Raw genomic sequence first — 25,219 nt, forward strand, 5'->3', positions numbered from 1 at the left:
CTATATGGGTGTGAAATGTGAATATCATTACATTCTTTGAACAATTTTAATACACAGGTGGGATTGTGAGAGCTAGAAACAAGTTTGGTCCAAAACAAAAGATTTCAGTTTGAACAGGAAAAATCAGGCACACCAGCTTTAATAATAAAAATGTCATCTTTATGAAAAAATAATCTTTAATTGCTCTGTGTGACTGTGGCCTAATAAATAACAACGGTTTACACTAATTGCGCTTTATCAGCCTGTATCAGTTTCTCAAAGTGCTACATAAAGTCATTATTCATTCACTCCACATGCGATGACAGTAAGTTACTATTGTAGCCACAGCTGCCCTGGGGCAGATTTACTACATGGCTATACTGTTAATATCCAGATCTCAGCGTCCTCTGTTGGACACGTGTGGAATTCTATCCCTTTTTAATTGAAGTTGGAGGCTGGAGTGAGCCTTCTGGAGACTGTATTATGGACTCTCATAAACACTCGGGCACATGCGTCAGTGATCAGGCTCAGAACATACATGTTGTGCAGAATAGATCTCTCCCCACGTGAGTAACATTAGCGTCTCAATTAAGCTACAAAGTTTTCACGTCATCCAAACAGATGTATTTTGTCAGGTCAAGACAGACACTGGCCTACAGCTCAGTGTAGATCTGCCTCTGAAGGCCAGGTTTTGCTGACCTACACAGAGGAAGGTCTTTTTAACTGATTCATTCCACATCACTATCTTCCTTAAAAGAACTACTGGCAGAACACTTGAGACAGTTCGGGAAAGGGCTAACACTTTCTTGACTTGTATTATTCTTAACTGAGGGATAGTAGTAGTTGAAATGTAGCCTGGTAAATATGAGATATTTAAACATAGGTCTATTCTTTTGCTTGAGTAAACATTTTCTGTCCTCTTTCCACCACTGGACATTAACCACTAAGTAAGGACTTAAAGCAAAACTAATATCGCTCAATCACACGTTTTTTGTCCAGATTTGCTGTAGAATGGCAGTTTTTGTCTTGGTTAGATATGAAGGGCGCCACTGCCTATGAGCAAAGGCACTGATTGGGTTTCGGAAATGTCCAGTTTTTTGTCAGACATAGGCGGCAACCCTTTTTAAAGTTAAACACAGTTGTTAACATTAGTTGGTTTGTCTAACAAATGTTCAGCAACAAAACAAAAGACCAAGCTCAAAATCGCTCCAGCTCATCTCAAGATGTGGGGCATCAAAAGTTATCCAAACTTTTCGGCTGTTGTTCGCGGCGAAGCCGCAATCCTTGCGAAGAATTTTGTGATTCATCGTAAACTAAAAATTGCTCCCATTCTCACAAACAAACTCTGATTAAAATTCGTAAATATACATTTTGTTGACCTTTCACCCCTGGACACAGCAAATGTGAAAAAGTGACACTGTGACACCCTCCAGGTGCAGAAGAAAAAAAAGGGAAAAAATGTGTTTGGCGGAAATGGATGAAATTCGGTACAAAAATAGTTGATGGCATCCCGATCCAAAAAGCCAATGGGACACATACCATATTTTTTTTACAGTGTTGCCATGGTGACCGGGGCGTAGCACCACATTCTGGTCCCTGGGTACTATATATCCCCCCCCCCCTATGTTCTATGTTCTTTGACCACATAGCAGTGGTTTAGAGGTTTGACAGCGCAGTTCATTTATTTTCTATTATAACTTTATTATATTTACCTTAACTAAGTGAAAAAATGGGTTGGCCAAAAAAGTGCTTCATATACAAACAAATATTCAATCCGATGAGTACTTTGGTCATGGTTTGTTTGTTTATTTGTTTGTTTCAAGTCAATGTTTGACTTGAAATTGCATCTGATTTGGCTTCAGTTACAGAAATTGAATAACCTTTAATCCTGTGGTGACATAGATATTGAGATTAGGGTGGAATATTCTACTTTCATTGGCAAATGGCTAGTTTTTGGTAGAGCATAAGGATTATTAGCATATCACATTAAACAGGAGGACTGAACCAGGGACATGGGATATTTGTGCTGAGAAAACTTTAAAATAGGCATTAAAATGCTACTTTACAAAAATGATGATACTATGATGTCTCTGTGGCCACAGGCGAACACAAAACTCAAGGGTCAGTCTGATTTAGTCTCACCATATTTGAAGCCTACCTTTAAGTGTGTTGTCAGTAAATTGCTGTTGTAAAAAGTTACGTTGGAATAGAATTAGATTTTTTTTCTAAAGTCTATGGAATAGACTAAATGACACGAGCTCCACCTTTAACTAGAACCAGGTTGACTCGTCTCCAAAGCTGCGCATTTATAATGCGTGAATCCAAATGCGCGCGGCTAATTAGCATAATTAATTCGGCCAAAACGGCGTGCGCGACCTGTGGCTTTGTCACTGTACTGACCTGATGGCTCAATTATAATAAATATGAGGAAAGAGAAATTTTAGAGGTTAAAAGGAGGAGAGAAGGAGCTCTTCCTCTGCACCTGCACCATCCTCAGCGCAGGCAGAGGCAGGACACGCCTCACTTCATGTTTAAGTGTCATTTATGACAGAAAGTTTCCTCTAAGCTCCGCTAGAACAGGCTAGTGTTAAATAAAAGCACATTAGAGCGAGGACAGACTAATATCTGCCTTTCTTAGCTCTGTGTCATTGCACTAGAGTCCACCTCATCAAGTCACTGCTGAGTTGAAGCACACGGTGCTGAACGCAGGTGTGTGGGCTGAACCATTGGGCACATTTTTAAAGGGGTGTCAGGGCCCTGAGATATTATCAATCATTGTTTGTGCAAAATTCTGTGTAGCAACCATTGTATTTTAGCCCGGTTGTGTTCAGTTCTTATAGTATCAATTATGAGGAAACTCAGAAAGTACAATACAGAACGCTTTTTGCAGTATTTTTGAGGGCCCCTACCCTGCTCTCGGCCCTGGGTACTCAGTACCCTTTACCCCCCCAGTCCGACGCCCCTGCGTGATCGGACTGGGACATCCCTATTCATAAATTAACTTTGACAGGTAACAAACCTCTACTAATACAAGTACACAAAGCTAGTCACATTCGACAAAAAAATATGATTTGTAAAACTGTGCTTATTTAAATCAATTAAATACAGTGTTTGGCCAAAATGTAAGAACAACTAGAGACTGTTTAAAGAGAAAAGAAAAGATTATTGTCTTTAGACAAAATGACTCCGCTAGTGTAAACACTATGTACACCTTTTTTGTCCTTTTAAAACAGGATAAATGAACCAAAAATGTTTTGTTTATTGTATCCCCATTGCTCAGTATGTAATGTAATCTGTACAAAACCAGTCAAATATCTGTGGTATGTGCACTCCCTTATTCCTGTACAAAAACACATTTTAATGTCAGTGTTTTCTAGTGAAAGACAAGAGCAACAATTCAACTCTGTACAGAAGTTTTTAAAGAGTTTATCCCTTGGCCATTCTATCAAAACCTGCTCCCAAAAGGAGAAAATGCATAAGCACAAGTACACGTGCAACATAGAAAAGGTGCCTAATTAAAGACATATTATTGCATTTGCGAGACACACAAGCAATAATTTAGTATGTTCAAAATTATGAGCTCCTCCCAGATATAGCCTGGCCAGTCATTACAGATCTAAATGTACTGAAACGTGCAACTCATTTTCAAGGAAAGAAGTACTGAAGAACTGATCATCGGACCCTTTATTAGATCATCACTAGAAGCACTATCAGCATCAGTAATTTTAACTTCACTACTGATGGGTCAGACCGCACGGAGGAAGCTCTCACTCTAGTTACATAACTTTACTTTTCATGTGAGAGAAGTGTGAAAAAATAACTGCTCCACTATATTCAGCAGGGTCCCCCATGATAACAAAATGTTGCTGCAAATAATCTAGTATAAAACAATACAGTCCTGATCAAAAGTTTGTGTCAAAGGCAAAAAAAATAAATCTGGTTTTGAACATGGTCTGTTTGTTGAGCTGCATAAGCAGAGTCGCAGGAAGACATTTTGGCAGTCATTCTCAAACCCTTCATTTGGGTCGACGATCATCCAGTGTCTTGATGGACAGCCAATCCTCCGGCTCAGTGCTGGTGACATCTTTTTGGGTCTTCCCCTTTTTTTCCCCCATAATCCTCAGGATCTTTTAGGAATTCAAAATGCAAGAGAGGCCCTGCTCTTGCAGCTCAACAACCTGACCAGTTTTTTGCCTTTGTCATCAGGTCATCATGACAGTCCTTTTCAGTTTGTTGTTTTCAATATAAGCTTAACTCAACTTTGTTTTTGTCAAACCCATTGCTTCTTGGTGTAAATAATTGCTGGTTGAAAGGTCATTGACATAGAATGGCAGCCAAATGTGAAGGAACAATGGACAACCGCAATGAAATGTGTGAGAAACCTGAGAGGCCTGTAAAGCCATCAGTATTTGACCCATCAACAAAACAAACAAAGAAAAAAAAAGTCACAATACATTTTAGACAGGGCTGGGACTGTAAATAGATCAGATTATTTACAGCCTGATAGATGATACTGGTGTCTGAACAACACATGGTTAGATGCATGCACTGTATTCTTTAATATCTGAAACATTGCCAAAAATGAATAGAAAACATGACTAGATCTGACGGGCCAGGCTTCTGAAATATCATTTTCATGTGACATCATTGGTGGGCGAAAATGTGTCGTTATACTTATTAGTATACTTTCTCATCCTCTGCATTGACACAACACCTGCCCGGAGCAGTCGGCGATACATTTTGAGATCTTGAGCTATGTTTGGATAGAAGAACCTACTAGGCTGAAAGATTGTGTAGTTTCTTGAGTTATCTTGTCCGGCATCTAATAAGTTAACTTAAATACAGTGTGTCGCAAAGTTACGTCCCCAAAAGAGAGGTCACTGAAAACTATAAATTACAATCATTAACAGCAACAACTACACAGCATTGGCTTGTTTGTATTTTATATTTGAGGCAGTGTTTCACAGTCTCTCTTTTCTCCACAGGAGTTAACTGAAGTGAGCCCGGCTTGTTTGAGCTCAGATGTCCATGTCGTCAGAGTCAGAGCTGGTGGAAGCCTGATTCTCCTCCTGGGACTGTCCCCACACAAACCTGTAGTTGTCCTCGAGCTCCTGTTGCCTCTTCTGCTCTTTGTAAACCTCTTCTGTGCCGCCCGTCTAAAAAATAAAAACAGGCTCCAGTCAAAATGACAAATCAAACTGAGAAATGCTCATGATATATCATCAGTGCTGGAGCACCCAAAGGACTTTCAATAGCACAATGTTTGGTGGTTTAACTTTGGATCTACTGGGTTTTGACAGAGTCAGACCCCCCTCCTTTGGTACACCTCTCACTCCAGCCTAAAGGATCAGAGAAAGGCTTCAGTAGAAATGCCAGAGGTATCAGGAGTCTCAAAGCACACTCGCGCTGGCATCTCAAATATACAAAACACCCGGTTGTCGTCAATGGAACCCATACTTTAAAGCAGTGCTAAGTAACTCTTGCCTCTAGAGGCCATAAGCGCAACTGCAGGTGTTGTAGCAAGTTGCGATTTTTTAACTTATTAACTCTCTTGGAGAGTAAATGCTACGCTGACAGGAAAGGCAAAGGGACAGAGGGATATTGTACATCCAATTATACAATGGAAATAATTTTTTCACTCAAACTTGGCTGCAAATACTGTTTAAAGTGACGTTAGCCCGCAGTTTGCTTCGCCCGTTAGCATGTTAGCTTCTTTGTGATTCCATTAGTGTGTATTGCTTGCTCCGGTCCGGTGGCAGGGAAGTTGCAAACATGGTTTTCTGGCCAGAGACACCAGGGGGAGATGAAAGATCCGCCAATCATCCCATAAACACTTGTATTACCCCCACAGGGACTACGAAAAGGATTTATTAAGGTAAACATGGTACTTAGTACTGCTTTAAAGCTTAGAAGCTTATTTTGACACTATGGCAATAGTTAAGACATGAGGTCATGTATTTTAGTTGAATATTGTTTAGTAGTTGAAAGGAGTGTTTTTTTCTGCAATAGCCACATCGTGTACCATTGTCTTGTAGTTGATTATAACCAACTGCCATATAATTCGACATCTGGCGGTTCAAATTCTACTCAATCCAGAATACTGCTGTTGTGCCCTTGGGTAGGTAATTTCAGCTTTCGCAGAATGTCGTAGAGCGAGTGTGAAGAAAAGGATGAAAGGCAAACACATGCAAATGACAGTGATCCTTAAACAAACTGGTCTAGGCTGTGGGCTTGGCCAGTCACTTAAAGCAGTGATTCTTAACATTTCTCTTTCAGAGAATCCTGTTTTACCAATGGGTAGATCCACGACCCCAAGCAACCTTCATAAAATTGCAACCCAGTTTGGACCTCTTTTGGGGCAGCATGGTGCTGCAGCGATAGACGATCAAACACATAAATAATTGGGTCTAGACTTGTTGTGGTAATCCGGATGCAAGAATGGACTGAATGTCAGAATGAGTCAGATTGTATTGGTAAAGCATGTTACCAGCAGGTTTATGAGGAGCTCTCGGAAGGACTTTGTATCCTCTTCTGACAGCCACTGGTCTCCCGCCTCGTCTGCATTTTTACGAGTCAAGATTTTTACCTCAATTTTACCTGAAACAATGAAAGAGAGAAGGGAGACGAGCCAACAGGTTAGACATGTTGAACCCACAATGGGGACAAAAATGTACACAGATAAGACGGACATTGCACTGAATGAGGAAGAAAATGGCTTAGACACAGTAAGAAAAGACATGCAAGCACAATAAGAGCACAGAAACACAAACTACTAAGTAAAAGTGCAATAACATGGTAATTATGGTAAGTACAACATATATCTATTGAGACATAATTGGACATACGATTAATCGCAAACCTAACCCACAAGGAATATAATGCAAATAGTATTGAGAGAGCATAGCATTAAATAGATATGCATTGTTTTGACTTTGCTATTTCTATGCCATTGCAATTTAAAACTGTGCTGAAGCAAAGGTTCTAATTGCAACTTTTCTGGCAATTTATTGTTTTCTTACACAGTTTTGTTGGAAATATGTTAGAGAAATTGAAATTACAGTAGCAAAGTTTTTTTTTTCTTTTTTTAGATGTGAGAGAGAAAATCTAGGTTCAAAGATCAAGTTTTTAAAGAAAAGGGAGAAAGAATTAGAAAACATGAGGTATGTTTCAGAACATGTAATAAAAACAGTCGGGCGGCCGCTGCTGTACCTGCGGCTTTGAGTCCTGCCTTCTCTAGCTGCTCTTTGACCACGTCCTTAATGTGCTTCCACTGCGGGTCCCCTTCTCCCAGCTCCTGCACTTTGACCTCTCCATCATCTGGCCTGCTGCCCGCCTTATATTTAGTAATTTTGATCTTAACATGGTCCTCTGCTGCGTTGTCTGGGACGGCGAGACAAAAACAAGACACCAAAAAGTCACCGCCAAACAACGAGAACACCAATGATATTTACAGGTTTTTAGTTAGCGAGAAGTTTCTTTTCAAATCCTATATTTTCGGTTCAAATTGCAGGCACTTTGATTATGGCTCTGTTTGGATTTGATGTTTTGGTCTAAATTTGGGGTGTGTTTTGAAAAATCTGACAAATAGAAATGTACACAGTAGCAGCTAATTTCATATGAGTCACAAATATATATTCAATACATTTTTTTAATCTAACTGGAAGCCAATCGTGACCTACAGAAAATTGGGATCAAAGTGATATTATAAAGAGAAAAGCCTAATAAAACTATTAGTCATGATTTTGTCAGATGCTATTTAAACTAACAAAAGTAATAGAAAGTGACAGGTATTCAATACAAGTAGAAAAACAAAGTGTGATGAGGGCGTCAGACGTATCATGAGTTGATGAAAACAATGACGGCGCAGACAGGGAAGACTAAAATCTTGGATATTTTGCAGTTGTTGTTTTACCTGGATGTTTGGGTGCCAGACTGGGACTCCCTCGAGTGGGGTCGCTGCCTCTCTGAGCGCCCCCTGCTGGTAGCTGCTGCTGCTGCTGCTGCTGCTGCTCAGGCTCCTGCCCCTCTTTGTCTTCTAAATGGTCCAGCAGTTTGTCCAGAGTCGTCTCCAAAGCCTGCGTCGCCTGCGAGCGGTCGAACTCCCCTTTAAGACCCTCCGTTTCCAACTCTTGTTCTGCCTACAGGAAAATAATCATTAATAAAACTTTACCATTTATGCATCAGTGTAAACAAGACTGAAAAAAAAATCCCACTTACTTCATTTATGATGTTGTCAAACTGTTTCTGCACTTGGTCTTTTATTTCCTCTATTTTGTCTGAGGGCACGGAGAGGTCGCTCATCTCCTCTGCGAACTCCTCCAGTAACCGTTCATCGTCATCACCCCCCTCCTCCTCTTCCTCCTCCTCCGCTCTGGGCTTCTCAGAGGAACTTCTCTGCTTCTCTAGCTGCTTTTGTGCTTTCTGAACACACAAACAAAACAAACTCCAGCATCAGGGTGTTTTTTCCCACTCTTATGTAAAGGAGAAGTTGAAAGTTGGATGAAAAAGGAAATGAAAATATGAAACACAAAGACAAATAAATACACGTGGCAGACCTTTCTGTTACTTTCTTTGAGATGTTGGACAAATTTCATCAGATCTGCAGGGTCTGTGATGATTTTAAAGTTAAACTGCTCCACTGGAAGAAGAAAAAACAAAATGCAGATATTTCCATTAGAGAAAAAGAACATGCATGTTAATGGAAGCATAAACTATTCATAGCTTTCAGTGACATCATTTGAAGAGAAGTATCCTTGTCACATAAAAGCTACGAACACTGTAAATGGGCCAATACCTTCGTCGCCTTCATCTGTGACCTCATTGTCTGTAACAGATTCATCTTCAACTCCCTGGAGGAAAAAAAAAGACATTTCACTGTGGAAAATTTAGAAAGTTCTTTTATTTTGGGCATTTTTTTATAGATCTACTGAAAGCCTTTTATTCTTTCTAGCATAATATATTTAGTACACAATTTCAGAGTTGCAACAGTGATTGCCAGCTTTGTGATGTGGACATAAGTGGACATCTTTTTTTTAATTTTACACAGTGATTTTGGCTGCACCATGTACTGTTTACATGTACTGTATTTGGAGCTAACATTAAATCATATTACATTAATGCGTTTAAAGTGACAGCGTTCAGAGTTCCTCTTTCTAGAGTTTGTTGGCCATAACGTGCTCAACACTGCCACACTGTGTCCATAGTGAGCCCCTTGTCCGGTGCATATTTTCAGTGATGTTGAGGTGTGTGTGTGGTACATTCCCATACGCCCCCACACGTTGTTCCCACTGGCGCACACAAGAGAACAATAACAATCCCTTTTTTGGAGATGCTTAGGCAAACCCACCCACTCTCACTGTCGCTTTTTGACGAGTCCACAGCACCGCGATTACATTTGTGTCGTATGCCTGCACTTTTTTCAATAAATGCACAAACATAATGTCAATGATCAAATCAAATCATCATTAGCCACTTCATGTTCCTCTGCACTGCATTAAGCTTAATATCATTCAGTCCATACCATTCCTACTTTGATGCCACAGATTGCTTTCCAAATTCTAGTACCTCTGGTTGAGGAGCCATTTTCTTCTTTTTAACACCGTCCCAGAACTCAGAGTCTTCCTCTTCTTCAGACGTATCACTCAAGTCTGTAATCATATACACAAATATTAACTAAATAGTGTGTTTTTTGTGACGCAATACCTCAATAAAAAAGGGTAGATGATGAGATCTTTCATCACCTTTTTCTTGACTATTTCATTAAACTGTAGTCATGTTTACGCCTTTTTCTATTACAGTATATGAATGAAATGAATAAACATGAATGTGTAGGTGTGATTGTGCAGGATTTCTCAAACCTAGCCCACAGTGGCCAGTAAGCCAAATAGCAAATGTCGCATCACTTTTTGAAATGATTTCCAGAATTATACCTTGTTTTGTATGTGACTCATTAGCCTCTGTCGACACTGGTGTTGTGTCGCTGCCCAGCATCTCGTCCAGACTCTTCAGCTCCTCAGAGATCTCCTCCACTTTACGCTTTGTGTCCGCTGCAATCAAGTGGTAGCATGAACAAAGGAGAAGACACATGCAAGGCAAATGGTTTTGGATTCACAGATCATTTTTTGAAAAACAATGCGACAAAAGCCCAAAGAAAAGTTTCCCTTTAAAAGCCTAAAGGTTAGAGACGTTGCTGTGAATGCACTCACAGACTTGTGCTTTGACATAGTCCATGTACTGCTGTGGGCTGAGGGCGGGCTGGCACACGATGCCCTGGGGTTTGGTGCTGGAGGGCGGTTTGAGGAGCGGGTGCTGACAGGTGCGGCCCGTGTGCACCGTCAGGACGTAGCGGCACGACTGTGGCTCATCCACCCGAGAGATGTAGTCGCCCGAGCCCTCCTCGCACACAAACTGAGAGAGAAAAGGGGAGAAAATAAGGTAAGATAAGACAAAGCACAAGTCACTTCTACACATCGGACAGGCCTATTCAATGTTTTAAATGTCGTCTTAAAAGCACCTTCTTACCTTTTCAACCAGCTTGAGGTATTGTCTTGAGATTTTGCCATTGTTTTATGTGTTGTTTTTATACAAAAACTGTGCTGTTAATAACACTTTCTTAGTTTGGATTTTGGTGTAAATATTGTTTGGCTGAAACCAGAAGGGTGTCGGATCCAGAGTTATCAGAAGCAACCAGAGCAACTGAAGTGTGTGATAGCAGTTGCATCAGAGTGATGCAATGTCAGGGATGTTTTTCTCATTTTTAGAGGCTCTCTAATAAACAACTAAACTAGGAAAATGAGATGAACAGCAATAGCAGCTGTAAACTAAAACCACAGCATGAGTACTGTATTTTTACTGACACTACAAAAAATGACAACATTAACACAACTGACAAATGGATAATTATATGTATTAATATTTGGTTATTTTCATGTTAGAGATTTATTTGACTAAACAATGCCTAAGACAAAAACAGTATATATATATATATATATATATATATATATATATATATATATATATATATATATTCACATAGCACCAGAACCAGACTCAGAAACAAGGACATTACAGGACATAAAGACTTACTCGGACTTCTGCTTCTCTGGGAGTTCCATTCAGGTCACACTTTGAACCGTTCACATACGCTTGACTGTGGTACCGCTTTAGTCTGTGCTGCTTGGACGCCTGTAGAGGGAAAATCAAAATGCAACTGAATAAGTAGTAATGGCTTTTTTTGCACAACTTGTTAACTGAAATCAGACCCGTTCAAAGATTACTAGGTTAGCGCTTGTGCTTCACTTTCTGTGTGGAGTTTGCATGTGTGTTTGGTTTCCTCCAACATGTACAATAGGCCAGGATGAATGATGTGTGTGTGAATGAACGGTGGTGGTCAGAGGGACCGTTGGCGCAGACGTGTGCAGTCGTGTGTGTCAGTCTGCCCCAGGGGACACTGTGGCTACATACGCGTGTCCGTTACATGTAAATTAAGCACTGCTTTATCAAGATCTCAGGAGACAATTTGACTCATCAAGATGTACCTTAAATGTCAGTACTTAAACATTTCCTTGTAATACCGCGGATAATATTATATATACTTATTTTGTAAATGCAGAACTTTGGGACCGCTGAGATCTGTATGTATCTTGCTAGGAGATGTTTTAATCCACTGTGAACCCCACTGATGCAGCGAGGAGTTTTTCCAAAAGAAGTGCCCTTAAATATGTGTCTTCATAACAGGTCTAATCCAATCTAAGGACTAAGCTTGACTTCCCAAGTTTTAAAATGGGACAAAAGAGGCCAAAGATTTGAAGAGGACCCTGTGTAGCACCGAAGACAAGTGTGCTTGTTTGTTTGAAAAAAGTGTATGTACTAAACATATAACTTTACCTTAGCAGTTTCATTGCTCCAGTCAAAATCTGACTCATAATAACCCAAGAATAGAATATCTCCTTTAACTTCTGTATCTAGTGAGGCAAAAACAACAATTCATAGCATTGCTACAAATTAAACTTTATTAAGACCATATTAAAATAAGTTCGGATTCTTTTACCTTCGAGATGATACTGTCTGATATGTTTGCCATTACAGAACTCGTACGTCCACCAGTCCTTTGTCTATGGAGGCAAAGAGAAGGAAAATGCTCAACTCAAAATCACAATTTGGTCAAAATGCAAAAGCAGGGATAATACGGGATAATACAGATCAACGATTTCATGTCTATGGGGTCTCATTACATAAAAAACCTGCAAATCCTGTTTTCAGATCTTATCTACGTAACATGTTTTGAAAGGCATGTGATTTGTGAAATAGTTTAGCAGTTCATGTTTCAAACAATTCCTGTAAAAAAATGTATTTCCCTCATCGTTTATTACAAGAACCAATGACATTGCAGCAGAGGTGTGCACCTTGACCAGACATGCGCCTTCCTGCATTGGCCTGAGGAGATCGGGGATGTCTGGTCCGGTGTAGCTCTGGGTCTCTGGTTCTGAGGCTGGGTCCTGGTGGAACCGAACAGCCTGAGCAGGAAGACGACATTCATACAGCTGCTTGTACTTATTGGACACCATCATCACCTCCTCCGTCTTCGCCTGGAAGCAAAAGGGAAAACACAAACCATGATGAAGCGTATTTAACTATGGTACTGCCAGGATATTGAGGATAACATATACGAAAACAATGATACATTATTTAATAGAGCCTCTTTCCATTTAAAGGTGTCAGCTAAATGCAACATTTTGAATGCCACAAATCCATTGTGCCAACATCATGGTAACTGTATTTTTGGCAAGGCTCGAGAGGGTGTGTTTTGTGTAGAGCTCACCCACATAGTTCAACAATGAGCATCATGCAAATTATAAGCAATTGGAGAACTACTGAAAGTTGGGCACCATAATTTAAAGCTGGTAAAACCAAAGCCTGTCCTGAAACTACCTTGAAAGCCAACACATTTAATGCAATGCAAAGAATTTTACTTCTAAATAAAGTAATTTGACAGCTGTCAGCTACTGCCATTGTTGTTTCCCGTGATTTGCATAACACAAAAACTTCTTAATACATTATCTTGCCATGGCAGAGATAAGTAACGTTATACAAATCATTACAATTCATCAAGGAACCATTAAAGATAGTCATGTAGGTGTACAGAATGCGTTACGTGTGTGCATTAGCTACAGGCTAATCTTTAGCTCGTTTTAGCGTTTACGCACCTGTCCCGAGATGACAGGATCGGGAAGGATTTGAATTCCATATTTCATCTCATTAAGCTCTTCTAAATTCAAAAACCCCGACACATAAAGGGGACATATTAAAAACAAAGCGAAGAGCCTCCTGGGGCAAAGTACCAGGGAAGCAGCCATGATTGACACTGTGCGCACACAGCAACACAGAGCATGACATGGGAGGCGCTGATTGGTCCAGCTCAGTCGCACCATTTGGCGATTGGCTAATTTTCATGTCAATCAAAACATTTTACAATTACTGATGGCGTTCGTTTTAAAACTTGAGACATACCAGGCGGGCGGTGTTAGGAAGCTCTTAATCAAAAACATCCCTCACACGAACTGTCGGTGGTTATTTACGGATATATTAAACACACACATGGCTTTGATTTTATATATATATATATATATATATATATATATATATATATATATATATATATATATATATATATATATATATATATATATATATATATATATATATATATATATATATATATATATATGGGGGAAAAAGAAAAGAAAACTTAACTATTCATCATAAGGTATACCAGGCTTTTGAAGTTTTTTTTTAAGATACTTATATATATAGGTAACGCAGCGTAAATTATAGTAATTATAATTAAAGGTCGTTCTGCCAATTCACAAACAAACCAGTAGGCTGTTGAAATGATCTGATAATTGTGAAATGGTGAAAACACATTATGGCCCGGCTTTACTGTACCAGGCGTACAGTAAAGCCGGGCAAACGCCCACCCAATTCTCATAAATAATGAAACGCATTCATGTGGTCCTCCTGTCTCTTCATTTGTGGTAGGCGGAGGAGGAGGGGGGCTGTGCGTTCTCCAGGCCCGTGCTGCTGCTGCTGTGCATGGCTGCTGTGATTGACCGCGGCTGCTGAGGTGGGGTGCGCTCTTGTCTTATGCGGGAGGAGCGTCCGAAACCAAGCCTGCAGTGTGTTGCTTGTTTAGGCTCATGGATGCTCAACCTTTTTGTGACAACTAATCCTATTTAACCGAGCTGATTTAGCACAAGTAAGGAGGGAGAAGACCCACTGCCTTCTCTAAGGCCGGGGCCGTAAAGCTACCGTTGCAGAAGACGCATCTTGGAGGTTTGCGCGAAGGTGAGATCCCTGTTTTGGCTGATTTACTATGTAGCTATCATGGGCCTACTACCCAGTTCGATATGATACTATATTGCCCTGATCAGCCCGGGCTCAATTATGCAAGCTTCATTATACATGTGTGCATTAGATGTTGTGGAATCCCGTTAGCTGCATATCTGCATGCGTGGATGAGACGAGCTAAAATGATGGTTTATGACGATCTGCTTCTGCATGTTTAAAAGCAATGCAATGATATTTCATCAAGGCGGGCCAGGCTACATTACCAAAGATAGAACATGCACCTGGAAGCTAAAGCAATCATGTTTTGTGTCACGTTGGGGATTGCCCAAAAATGTGCCCAACGTGCAGTGATCTAACAGTCCCCAAAAGACTTGAAGCAGTTATTCTGAGGTGCTGCTAGCCTGGCTAACCTACATTAAGTGGACAGCTCTAATTCATTGTAGCCTTATTTCAAGCCTGTCTATTTGTTATCTAGGCTATACAGGATTTGTATTACTGCTTGATTCAGAAACTCCCATTTAGATTCCTGGTAAGAATATTTACATGGATACATGATCAGGATAACCTGATGTGTCACCTAGAGTCACTTGCATCACCAGTTGGCTTGTTATTTTACATGCCTTTTAATTTTAATCTTTACCAGTGAATACCTGAGTTTAAGGTATTTTAATAATCATTGCTTTAGGGAGGACATGACTTATGGTCACAAAGTTGCACAAGTTGATGATAATGTTATTTTTATCTCAAAGATGAAATTTAATTTATTCCACCAGCTGGCAGCATCTATCATTTCTAGATGGACAAGATACAATGGTTAATCTGCTCTCCAATGTGATTTTTTCTGATCATTTCTTGTAAATTGTGCATGGAGTCAATATGCACATGATGAGCGTATGCTTTTAAAGGCAGCACTTAGGGGGGCCGCTCCTAACAGAGATGTTTAAGTGCACATGGCTGCTTCTTATCTCTCTGCCCCTCCCCGGCGCTCCCCCACTCTCCCTGCTGATTGGATGCTCTCTCTGGACTCTATCGATGCATTTAGATGACTGAAATGTCATTAATAAGTCCATCCTTGGGAGTGCGGTTTTCCATTGAGCACATTGAGACATTGAGCGCAGCTAATGTCTCTCCAGATGTTTCCCCACAGCAGAAGAATATTAAATCTGTTATTGGAAGAGAGCCAATATGATTACTTAATTGTTTTGGGTGGGTGTGTACAGTGAGAGTTGGTCCTTTCTGGTTATTTTTACTGCGATAATGTTTGCAATTTTAGGATTTTATTTTCCACAGCGGAACATTTACAGTTGTCTTAATAGACCATTAAAGACTATGTGCCTTTGTGTTTCACTAATTGTGGTTTTCAAATCACAAATTCTTTTCAGTTGCAAATGATTAGAAAAGGAAATGTATGCGCCAGTTACCTTTATTACAGTCACAATACATAGGCAAGTCAAGTGCAAATACGCATGAACATCCTCTGTTTGCAGATGGGGAAGAAGCTCTCTGGTCTGGGGAAAGTGTCTGGTTTCTGGAGATGCAGGTGTCAACAGAAGATGCCCATTTATTGACCACACCAAGACAGGTATGTAAATATGTGTAACGCCCTCCTTTGTTTCAATCAAGTTCAATCAATCAGTAAGGGGAGGGAGCTTGATCATTTTGCAAACTGAGTGGTTTTCCCGGCTGATCAGGAGGGAAGGTTCCCTGACCAGCTATCCACTCCTGCTTTTTGTATTTGTTCAAAAGCGGGACCATGACAGGAATCGAATTAACTGCGAGTAAAATATTTTCTTAAATGTACTTATCAAGAATTTACCTGCGTAGATGTTGATGCTTCATCTCCTGGAAGGGGATTTTTTTCTTGTTGCCATCTATCAAGAGTATTTTTGAGTTTGTGCAGTGAGTGAAAAAGCCGTTACACATTTGTGTTGAATTCTCTTACAATATAGTGCTCCTTTTTATCCGCTTAGAAAATCGACATGTTTCATTTTGTATAACTAGACTTGGATCGTTTAACTTTTCATGTAATGTATTTAAATAGTGTTTAATAGTTAAACGTGGAAGAGCTTGGTCGCTTCTAACTTCACCCCCGTTTGGCCTCATAGAGGAGAGGAGGAGAGGCTAAATGCTAACAACATCTTTGCTCGTCTAAGCTCAGTTAAGAACATATCTCAGTATGGAAAAATGGTGGCCTGTTCCTTTAAAGGGGCTAGATGCAAGTTAGCCATTTTATACTCACTACTGCCACCTCAGGTCATACGTGTAACTGCAGCTTCTATATTAAGCTCGTGCATGACGGCACTTCGGACCAAGTTAACACCTTTTTGAGCAACACCTTTAGAGGCAGTTGTGGTGAATAGATCTGGGCTCATTCTACACCTTAGGACATTGTTGGAACATGTAGGGGGAGGAAAATACATATTTTTTACATTTTTAAACTCTGCATAGTCCCTTTAAACACGCATCAGTGAAACAAACACAACTGTAAACTTGTATGTTTTTGGTAAACAATTCTAAGTAAATATGCGCCTAGCTGAATTCTCACTATATTGTGAGTTCACAAACGCACTTGTCTCCATCTGCTCCCATCGATCTATTTGAATGACAAACTACCAGTGGTTTGGGCCAAGTGGGCCATTCACGTGGCAGTATTGCTGTGTCAATTTGTGTCAATTTCGTGTAAAGAGCATGATATCAAATATTGATGAGAAAATGGATTCACTTACAGGAGGCAAGATTGCAGATCGCCACTGAACAAGCTGGCCTTCAGCTTGTTAATGAAACGTTGGGGTTTTCTTTGCATTCAGTCTTTCGTTGTACAACTGGTGAACTGTGTGAGAAGTTTTGGGCTCTGATCTTTAATCCATCTGGTTAATTGGTTAAGTGAGCTGTATCTCCAGCATGGCTGCACATCCGGGTCTGAACTAGATTTGTGACGTTCGTGAAAACACCCTATTCTGGTTCTTTAGAGAAATCATTACAAAACAAGGATGAATCAGAACTAAACCCAGGTTAAACCAGGACTAAACAAAGACTAGATGAGAGCTAGTTCTGCAATGAAGTACACAACTAGTGTTTGTTGAGAAAGTAAGATTGGATTTATATATTTTATATCAGTGACTGGAAATAAATTAGAGCATGATCTGTGATTCAAAAGATCCTGTTCCGTTCCTTTATTTACCATTTTTAGAATAAAATGGTAAGCGTCTTTGACCACTAAAATAATTACATACATTTTAATGCGTACTCCTTTGAGTCAAAGTTTAGCCATATGTGTTGGAAAATAGCTGAACATTTCCAATTATTGAAAACAGGAACTGCTCACTGGACATGTTCCAGTTTGTTTTGGCAAAGGGCTCACATCTCACAAACAGGAACTTAAGGCTTTATCTCCAAGCTCTGTTCTTTGTTTTGCAGCAAGTCGAATAAATACCGATCCAGTCGGAGGGCTTGAACGTCTTATGGTTCCACCCATCTTTATTCTAAAATCAACGATTATTCTGGATTATAGTACAACTATTTCTTTAATTTAAGGCATTTTTTTTTTCATCACTATATACTGTGTCTATAGCCACGGACACCCTGGGGCTATAGACACAGATGGATTAGCCAATCTGAGCCAACAGTCCAATGTCCAACTAATAGAAAACTATGACTCATCCTTCGAGGCTCTGTGCATGTACAGATACATGATGGGGAAGTGTTTGACCCAAATGTCTTGTAGCGCAATGAAAAAAAGTTCTAAAAGAAGTCTTTGTGAATTCTCTTGCAGCAGGAGGAGGACAGTCTGTGCAGAAAATTAGTCAGAGTTTTTCCCGAAATTGACTGTAAGGAAACGTCTTCAAAGAGTCCCCAGGCAAGCAATGTGGGACAGATAAAGTTTGGCAGGGAGTCAGACATCCGCACTGTTCAAGGCTGTTTAAAATGTGTGAAAGCGCTAACGTTCAAAGAACAGGCAGTGAACCGAGAAATTCAAATGAGAGAGAGTCAGGGTGCATTTGAGGACATACTAATGGCTATTCCAGAGTATGTATGATCATTTGAAAACAATATACTGCAGCTTGTGAACCTTCTTTCTACTTCCTGAACATCTGTCACCCTATTGCATTGTCCTCACTGCTTCCTAAGCTATTTTTGATCTGGAGAACATCTATAAAACCCTGACAGCTTAAATCTAAACATCTGCTGCGTTTTCTGACAACGGGAGTGGTGCCTTTACTCTCAATGTGGAACAAATTATACAACATTCTTTCAGCATTCCTTAAACACCACCAGTCAAGGTCTTTTTATTTAAGTCTAAATTTTAGGGGTCGTTAGTGAGTCATTTGCCAAAGTTTGTATTATACTTGGAAAAGCGTGTGGAAAAGAACCAAATGCTTTTAAATTTCTGCTTTGGCTTGCCGCGTCTACCAGAATAAATGTTATTTTGACCATCTTAAAAAAACATAATCCTGGCTTGTGAAAATGCTTAACGGCCAGACCCCCCCCCTGTCTGTTTCAGGCCTAAGGATGCGTTCTCTGAGGAAGACCCTGCTGCTGGCTGTCCTGGTGTCCGTGGTGGTGGTTCTGGCTGTGCTGCACTCGTGGCCCACCAGAGGCTACTCCACTCTGGACGTGTGGCAACGACGCGGGCCCCTGATAGAGAGGCACCTGGAAGAAAGACTAGCCGAATCGGACCAACAGCTCAGCAGCATCCCTATCCGTGTACGGGACAGTGTAGCCAGGTAGGGGAGAGGTTTACACTTTCTAATATTACAAGTCACCTGCTGCAAATGTTATTATCCTATACGATAAAACAGGTTTGAATTTTTTTGTAATTCTGGCTTAGTTTGAAGGATAATATTTGTTGTATGTATTGTTTATTCATATACACTGCCGCTCAAAAGTTTGGAGTCACCCAGGCCGCGTAACTGCAGCTTCGCAGGATTTTAGAGGCAGTTGTGGTGAATAGGTCTGGGCTCATTCTACACCGACATTGCTGGAACATGTCGCTGGAGTAAAATACATAATTTTAACATTTTTAAAATCCGTATAGTCCCTTTAAGTGAGCGTTCATGTGCATTTTCTAACTGGGGAAAACGCTTTCCCCAGATCTCTCTCCATGTCTGGATGGGTTTCCTTGAGTCGTGTGCAGTGTGCATGTGTTTAGGTTTTGAGTTTTGTAAAGGTTTCGTTGCTCTTGTGACAAAGCAGTTTAAAAAGGAATGTTTCTGCAGTGTGGCTTTAATATTTGCTGTCAACATAAGCCCTGTGCCTTTCTCTTCTGCCCTCAGCCTGTTGTCCCGTAACAGTTGTGTGTGCGAGGGGGACAGTGGAGGAATAAACCTACCGTTCGCTCAGCTGCTGTTTCCGCGGGTCTCGGCTCACCCGCTGCACACCGCCTTTAGGCCCTCCGAGCTCGACGAGCTCAAGAGTAGACGTGCCCACGAGTACCACAGCTTCCAGAAGAGGTGAGCCGCACACAAGCTGCAAGGTGTCTTAGAAAAGTAAATATAAAATCAAGTATAGACTAGCTTAGAATAAGGGCTGTGCAATTTGGGAGAAACAGAGACAGATAACGGGCTTGTTTCACCTTCTGCTAACACAATAATAACAATTGTTATTATTCTCATTATCGTTGTTTTCAGGTCCCAGACTCCGGCAGACGTCCTGATTGTTGCAGAGGCAAACAGCCCTTTACAGTACCCCACACAGGGAGTGGAGGTTCGCCCGCTCAAAACAATCATCATCCCAGGTATGAAGGCAGATTCAGGAGCAAACATTTCAAATGCTGCTAAAATCTATAGTAACCGTTTTTTCTTCTCAGGTCTGGCCTTACATGACATCCCCAGAGACCACTATATTGTAAGTACAGCCCTCCCACAAAAACATTGGAACTTGTATTGATATTAGCCCTAAGGCAAACAAGTGGCAAATTGCCTAATTCAATATGCATGGATGACCAGTGTAAAGTTATTAAAAGTTTTAATTGAAAAATACAAAACCACTCACTAATTCACTCATGATTAGGGCAGGGTACTTTAAAAATACTTAGTTTACGATACTGATACCTAAACAACTCTTTCCAATGCCTACACTAAAATATTTGTCACCTGGACCCAACAGGCATCAAAACTTTACGGAGCCCCTTAAGTTCCCCACAATATCGTGTGCTCAAAAGATAATCCCACAGAGATTCTTTAAAAAAAAAAAAAAAAAAAGTATATATACAGACCAATGGATGTATAGATTCTAATGGTTTTGCATGAATATTGTCCTGTCAAAACTTTATATTGATTGCACAATTTTCTATTTCTATTTTCTATATTCTTTTTTTTTCACAAGGAAGGATTTTTCCTTTTCTTTTTCTTCTCTTGTTTTTATTGTTTTGTTTGTATTGTTTGTTTTGGCTGCAAGTCTGCAAGAGGACTTTTAGGCCTGAGCGGCCTGCCGTCTCAAGGGCCTATTGTAATCACAACGCAGTGTGCAAAGCGCACGAAAACAGCGAAGCGCCCAATAGAGGCAGTACTTTGTTATACTATCTTGCAATATATTGTGCTTGTATTATATTATGTGTACTATTACTGTTTGACTACAGTTTAGGTCTGTAAATGCATCTTCCCTGGACCTTGTAACTGATGTTGGACAAAATAAAATAAAAGATGTTGTCTAAATCTACAAAATCTCTCTTTCGACCAAGTCTGTCGAAATGAGTAGTAATATAATTTAAGCACCATGCATTCCAAGACGATGGTATAACATAGTAAGTTCTGCCTCCATTGGGCTAGGTCCAGTCACCCAATGCCTGTGCTTGTGTTCTCATTCAGTCCACAAAAGAAAGTGTTTAAAAATTCCCTCCTCGTGCGCTCTGGCAAAACAAAAAAGAATCCCTCAATTATCTTTTGAGCACACAATACTAAAGATTTTTATTTTCGCTACCTGCTTCGATGTATTTTCTTTTATACAACTAATACCTATACATTCTTTTTTAATACCAATCCTCAGATTTTTTAGATTTAGATTTTTTAAAATATCAATCTTTTATGCATAGTTAAGAGTATTTTGGTGATTTGCTAATGCTGCTACTGTGTTATTTTACAGGTAAACTTCACTGCCACTCTGGGGTCTCTGAACGTGGCTGCAGAGGTGGAGGGGGTGAGGGTGAAAGGCGATGGGGAGAATCACATGATGATCTCGAGTCCTGCTCTGAACAGTTTGAACCGACAGCTGCAGTTTGTGACGTACACGAACACTCTCTTCCATCCCAGTACTGCAGACACAGGTGAACACCCAGAGCTCTATATTAAAATACTGCTCATTGAAAGATCCTATTTAATTGTGTTTTATGGTAATTCTTTTTTTAAATATATTTTTCTACCTTTAAAATAAATTTAAATAAGATTTTTCTTAAAATAGCTTTTGTGGGGGTCTGGCTAGTAAAGGGTCCACAGCTTCTCAGTGCTTATGTCTGAAAATGCTTCAAACCATTTTACTTTTCCATTTTAGTTGATTATAACGTTGCCACAATTTACTACCATATTCTAAGAAATTACTTTCTACAATTTTTGCAATTATAAAATTTCATAAAATTTTATACTTTGTGTCATTTAGTGCAATTCGAGACAGAAAAACACCAAGCCTCATTTGTCATAAAAATCCGTCATGGAACAACCCCAAAACTCTACAACACGGGATCTAAACAAGGTAAGAAACAAAAAAATGGGACAAATATAAAACAGCACCTCTGCAAAAGCAAAAGAGTTTTCAAGCCTGTCCCGTGTCTCTCCTCAGAGTACAATGTGAGCGCCCTGGTGACCGTTGCCACAAAGACCTTCCTCCGCTATGATAAACTTCAGGACCTGATCGACAGTGTCCGCAGGTTCTACCCCACAGTGACCATTGTGATCGCGGACGACAGCCAGAACCCCAAAACTATCTCTGGACCCTACATTGAACACTACATTATGCCCTTTGGAAAGGTAAACAGGCGAAAGGAGTCCCGATGTTGGTGCTTGTAATGTGTCTCACAGGACATATCATTTCTCTCTTCTTTGTTTTATATTCTAGGGCTGGTTTGCCGGCAGAAACCTGGCTGTGTCACAGGTCACAACGAAATACGTTTTATGGGTGGACGACGACTTCATCTTCACTGCAAACACCAAACTGGAAAAGTTGGTGGACGTGCTCGAGAGAACAACGTTGGATCTGGTGAGTACGATGTGCTTTTAAATTACATAAAATATGTATCAATGAAAAAAATAGGAACTTTTACTCCAGTAATGAAATTAAGTACTGGTTGTATCTTGTGCATGTGTCCAGGTTGGTGGAGCAGTGCGGGAGGCCACAGGTTACACTGCCACCTACAGGCAGATCATCTCCATTGAACCCGGAGAGGAGGAGGGTGACTGTTTACACATGAGGAGGGGCTTTCACCACATCATTGAGGGCTTCCCAAACTGTGTGGTCACCGACGGAGTCATAAACTTCTTTCTTGCTCGAACTGATAAAGTCCAACAGGTTGGCTTTGACCCCAGACTGACCAGAGTCGCACACTTAGGTGAGAACAGCCACGGGGGCCCTCGAAAGTGCTCATTTTATCTTAGTTGCTTGAATTGCAATGTTTTTTTGGCATGTAATAATGATAATGATAATGATAATGATAATGATAATGATAATGATAATGATGATAATAGCTTGGTTGGAGTGGTATTTTTCACTTTACTCTAAAAATGAGTGACGCACCACTCGCACTTTACAATCGATATGTTCCAGCTAATTTTGAGTGCATTTCATCTATTTTGCAGAGTTTTTCATAGACGGGCTGGGCTCGTTGCATGTGGGCTCCTGTGATGACGTCATAGTGAACCACGCCACCAAAATCCGACTGCCCTGGGTCAGCCAATCAGAGAGCGACAAGACGTACGCCAAGTTCCGCTACCCTCCCGCCTCCTCGGACGCTACGCAAACCAAGAATGGACTGCTCTACTTCAAAAACCGCTTTCAGTGTTTGACTCATAACTAAGAGCCAGGAATATTCTCCTTCATCTTCAAAACGTCTTCTGCTCTTCCTGAGTTGCCAAAGAAGTTGTTTGCCCGTCGCCCCCCTTGCAAGCAGACACCTCCGTTTTTGCCTTTTCCAGGAGTTTAATTCTCAATCAAGAAAAATGCACATCCTTTTTTTTTTCAGCAGCTTTGTAACTTGGCATGTCCGCATTGTCTCAATTGAAACTATATCAAGACTCTACTAACATAGATGTTTACAATGTAGATTTATGTTTGTTGAAAGCATCTGTCTTTAGATCGAGACTGGGGTCCGGTGCAATGCTCCTTGACCAGGAGACGAGCAAAATACAGTGGCTTGAGGTTCAGGTTTATTTTATAACCCTAGGTAGAATTGGATTGCACTTGATAGACATGTGATCTATAAACAGCTGGTCATTTCGTACTCACAGAAGTATTCAGACCTATTCCATTGCTCTTAAGATAAGCAGTTTTTGAACATTCATAAAAGATTCAGATTAAATTCCCTTTAATGGCCTCGATACAGAAAGATACAGCCTCTATATATGCTATTACTTTTGGCAATAATGCAATTTCCATTTTTTTCCGCAATTGGCCAAAAATCACCCAATTTTCCCCCGTTGATTTATAATGGGGCCTCCGCAAATTCATGGTTTTCAGCAGTTTTTTCCGCAATTTCTGCAGTTTATGCTTGTTCAGCTCAGACACGAACCAAAACCAGACCAAGACCCGAACCAAGACCAGACCTAGACCCAACCAAGACCCGGACCAAGATCAGACCAGAACCAAGACCCAAACCAAGACCAGACCGAGACAAAGACCCGAAACAAGATCAGACCAAGACCCAAACCAAGATCAAACTGAACCAAGACCCGAATAAAGACAAGACTAAGACCACAGCAAGACCAAACTAAGACCCAAACTAAGAACAAGAGGAAGCCCCGAACCAAGACCAATCCAAAAACAAGACCCAAACCAAGACTGGAACCCAGACAAAGAGCTAGATCTAGACCACAGCAAGACCAAACCGGGGGTCTGTTCCAATGACCGCTGGCTGCTCTGCTTTGTGACAACGACACTAGGGGCCGCCATTGCTGTAGTACCACCATATAGCTAGTACCCCATTAGAATGCATTGCGCTATAGACATGTTAAAAACAACTTTAAAGCCTGGTTCCTAATTTTCTTAAACTTTCTACAGTTAGATAATCCTCCTGTGATAACGCTAGGTCAGTTACAATTAAAGAAACCAGGCTGGTTTTCGGAAATCTCGTACTAATGAGGGCCGGACTGTTAGTATTGAAGCAGCGCGTACTACAAGGGCCGAGTCAACAGTGAAGATCCCGCCCTTGTGCCCTTTTTAGGAACATGCTTCGTCTGCGCTGGGGAGGGGCAGTCTGTAAATGCGCCATGATTTCCCCCTCGCGCCTAGTCATTGTGGCAAACGGGGAGGAGTGAGGAGTCTATTCTTTTATCACTGTCTATTGTCTGTTCACAGGGATTAGACACACAGCACACATGTAGGCACAGGGGTTAGACACACGGCACACATATGTGCAGACTAGGTTACCATAGTTACTGGAACCAGATTATTTCAGCGGTGTGGGGAAAGACACTTTCAATGAGTTTCAAACGTTTCCAAGGATTTGGGGGTTTTCAAGGTGTCAACAGCTTCAAGGATTTCAGGATTTTCAGTTTTGAGGACTTCAGGAGTTTCAAAGAGTTTTTAAGTATTTTAACAGTTTAAAGGCATTTTCAAGGATTTCAAGGGTCTCTGGTAACTTCTGCAGCAGCGGTTTCTAGTTGTAGTTGTCGTTGTGATTAGCTGTTTAGAGATGGTCAACATTTTCTTGTAAACATCTATTTTAAATATTAAGTCAAACACTTGTATAGCT

General features: G+C 40.5%; 2 protein-coding genes across 3 annotated transcripts; one reads left to right on the forward strand and one right to left on the reverse strand.

Annotated features, from left to right (window-relative positions):
• Positions 1–4,569: 4,569 nt before the first annotated feature.
• On the reverse strand, positions 4,570–13,353 carry os9 (OS9 endoplasmic reticulum lectin). 2 transcript variants are annotated; one of them, XM_079578987.1, is made up of 15 exons: positions 13,185–13,353; positions 12,384–12,566; positions 12,029–12,092; positions 11,866–11,942; positions 11,065–11,163; positions 10,185–10,386; positions 9,909–10,025; positions 9,544–9,626; positions 8,774–8,828; positions 8,535–8,617; positions 8,197–8,400; positions 7,892–8,117; positions 7,189–7,359; positions 6,467–6,576; positions 4,570–5,135 (listed from the first exon to the last, which is right to left on the reverse strand). In XM_079578987.1, the coding sequence occupies exons 1-15, from the start codon at positions 13,332–13,334 to the stop codon at positions 4,998–5,000; spliced, it is 1,962 nt and encodes a 653-aa protein (XP_079435113.1). In that variant the 5' UTR covers positions 13,335–13,353; the 3' UTR covers positions 4,570–4,997. The 2 variants fall into 2 exon arrangements, with proteins under 2 accessions (XP_079435113.1, XP_079435114.1); XM_079578988.1 differs by lacking the exon at positions 7,189–7,359.
• A 2,459-nt stretch (positions 13,354–15,812) lies between these two features.
• Positions 15,813–23,845, forward strand: b4galnt1b (beta-1,4-N-acetyl-galactosaminyl transferase 1b). The gene is made up of 11 exons (XM_079578750.1): positions 15,813–15,907; positions 18,827–19,049; positions 19,599–19,775; positions 19,953–20,059; positions 20,132–20,169; positions 21,406–21,586; positions 21,916–22,008; positions 22,096–22,283; positions 22,372–22,512; positions 22,624–22,861; positions 23,109–23,845. The coding sequence occupies exons 2-11, from the start codon at positions 18,835–18,837 to the stop codon at positions 23,324–23,326; spliced, it is 1,596 nt and encodes a 531-aa protein (XP_079434876.1). The 5' UTR covers positions 15,813–15,907; positions 18,827–18,834; the 3' UTR covers positions 23,327–23,845.
• Positions 23,846–25,219: the final 1,374 nt, after the last annotated feature.

This window comes from Gobius niger (assembly GCF_951799975.1).
Source record: "Gobius niger genome assembly, chromosome: 20".
NCBI classification, from domain to species: Eukaryota; Metazoa; Chordata; class Actinopteri; order Gobiiformes; family Gobiidae; genus Gobius; species Gobius niger.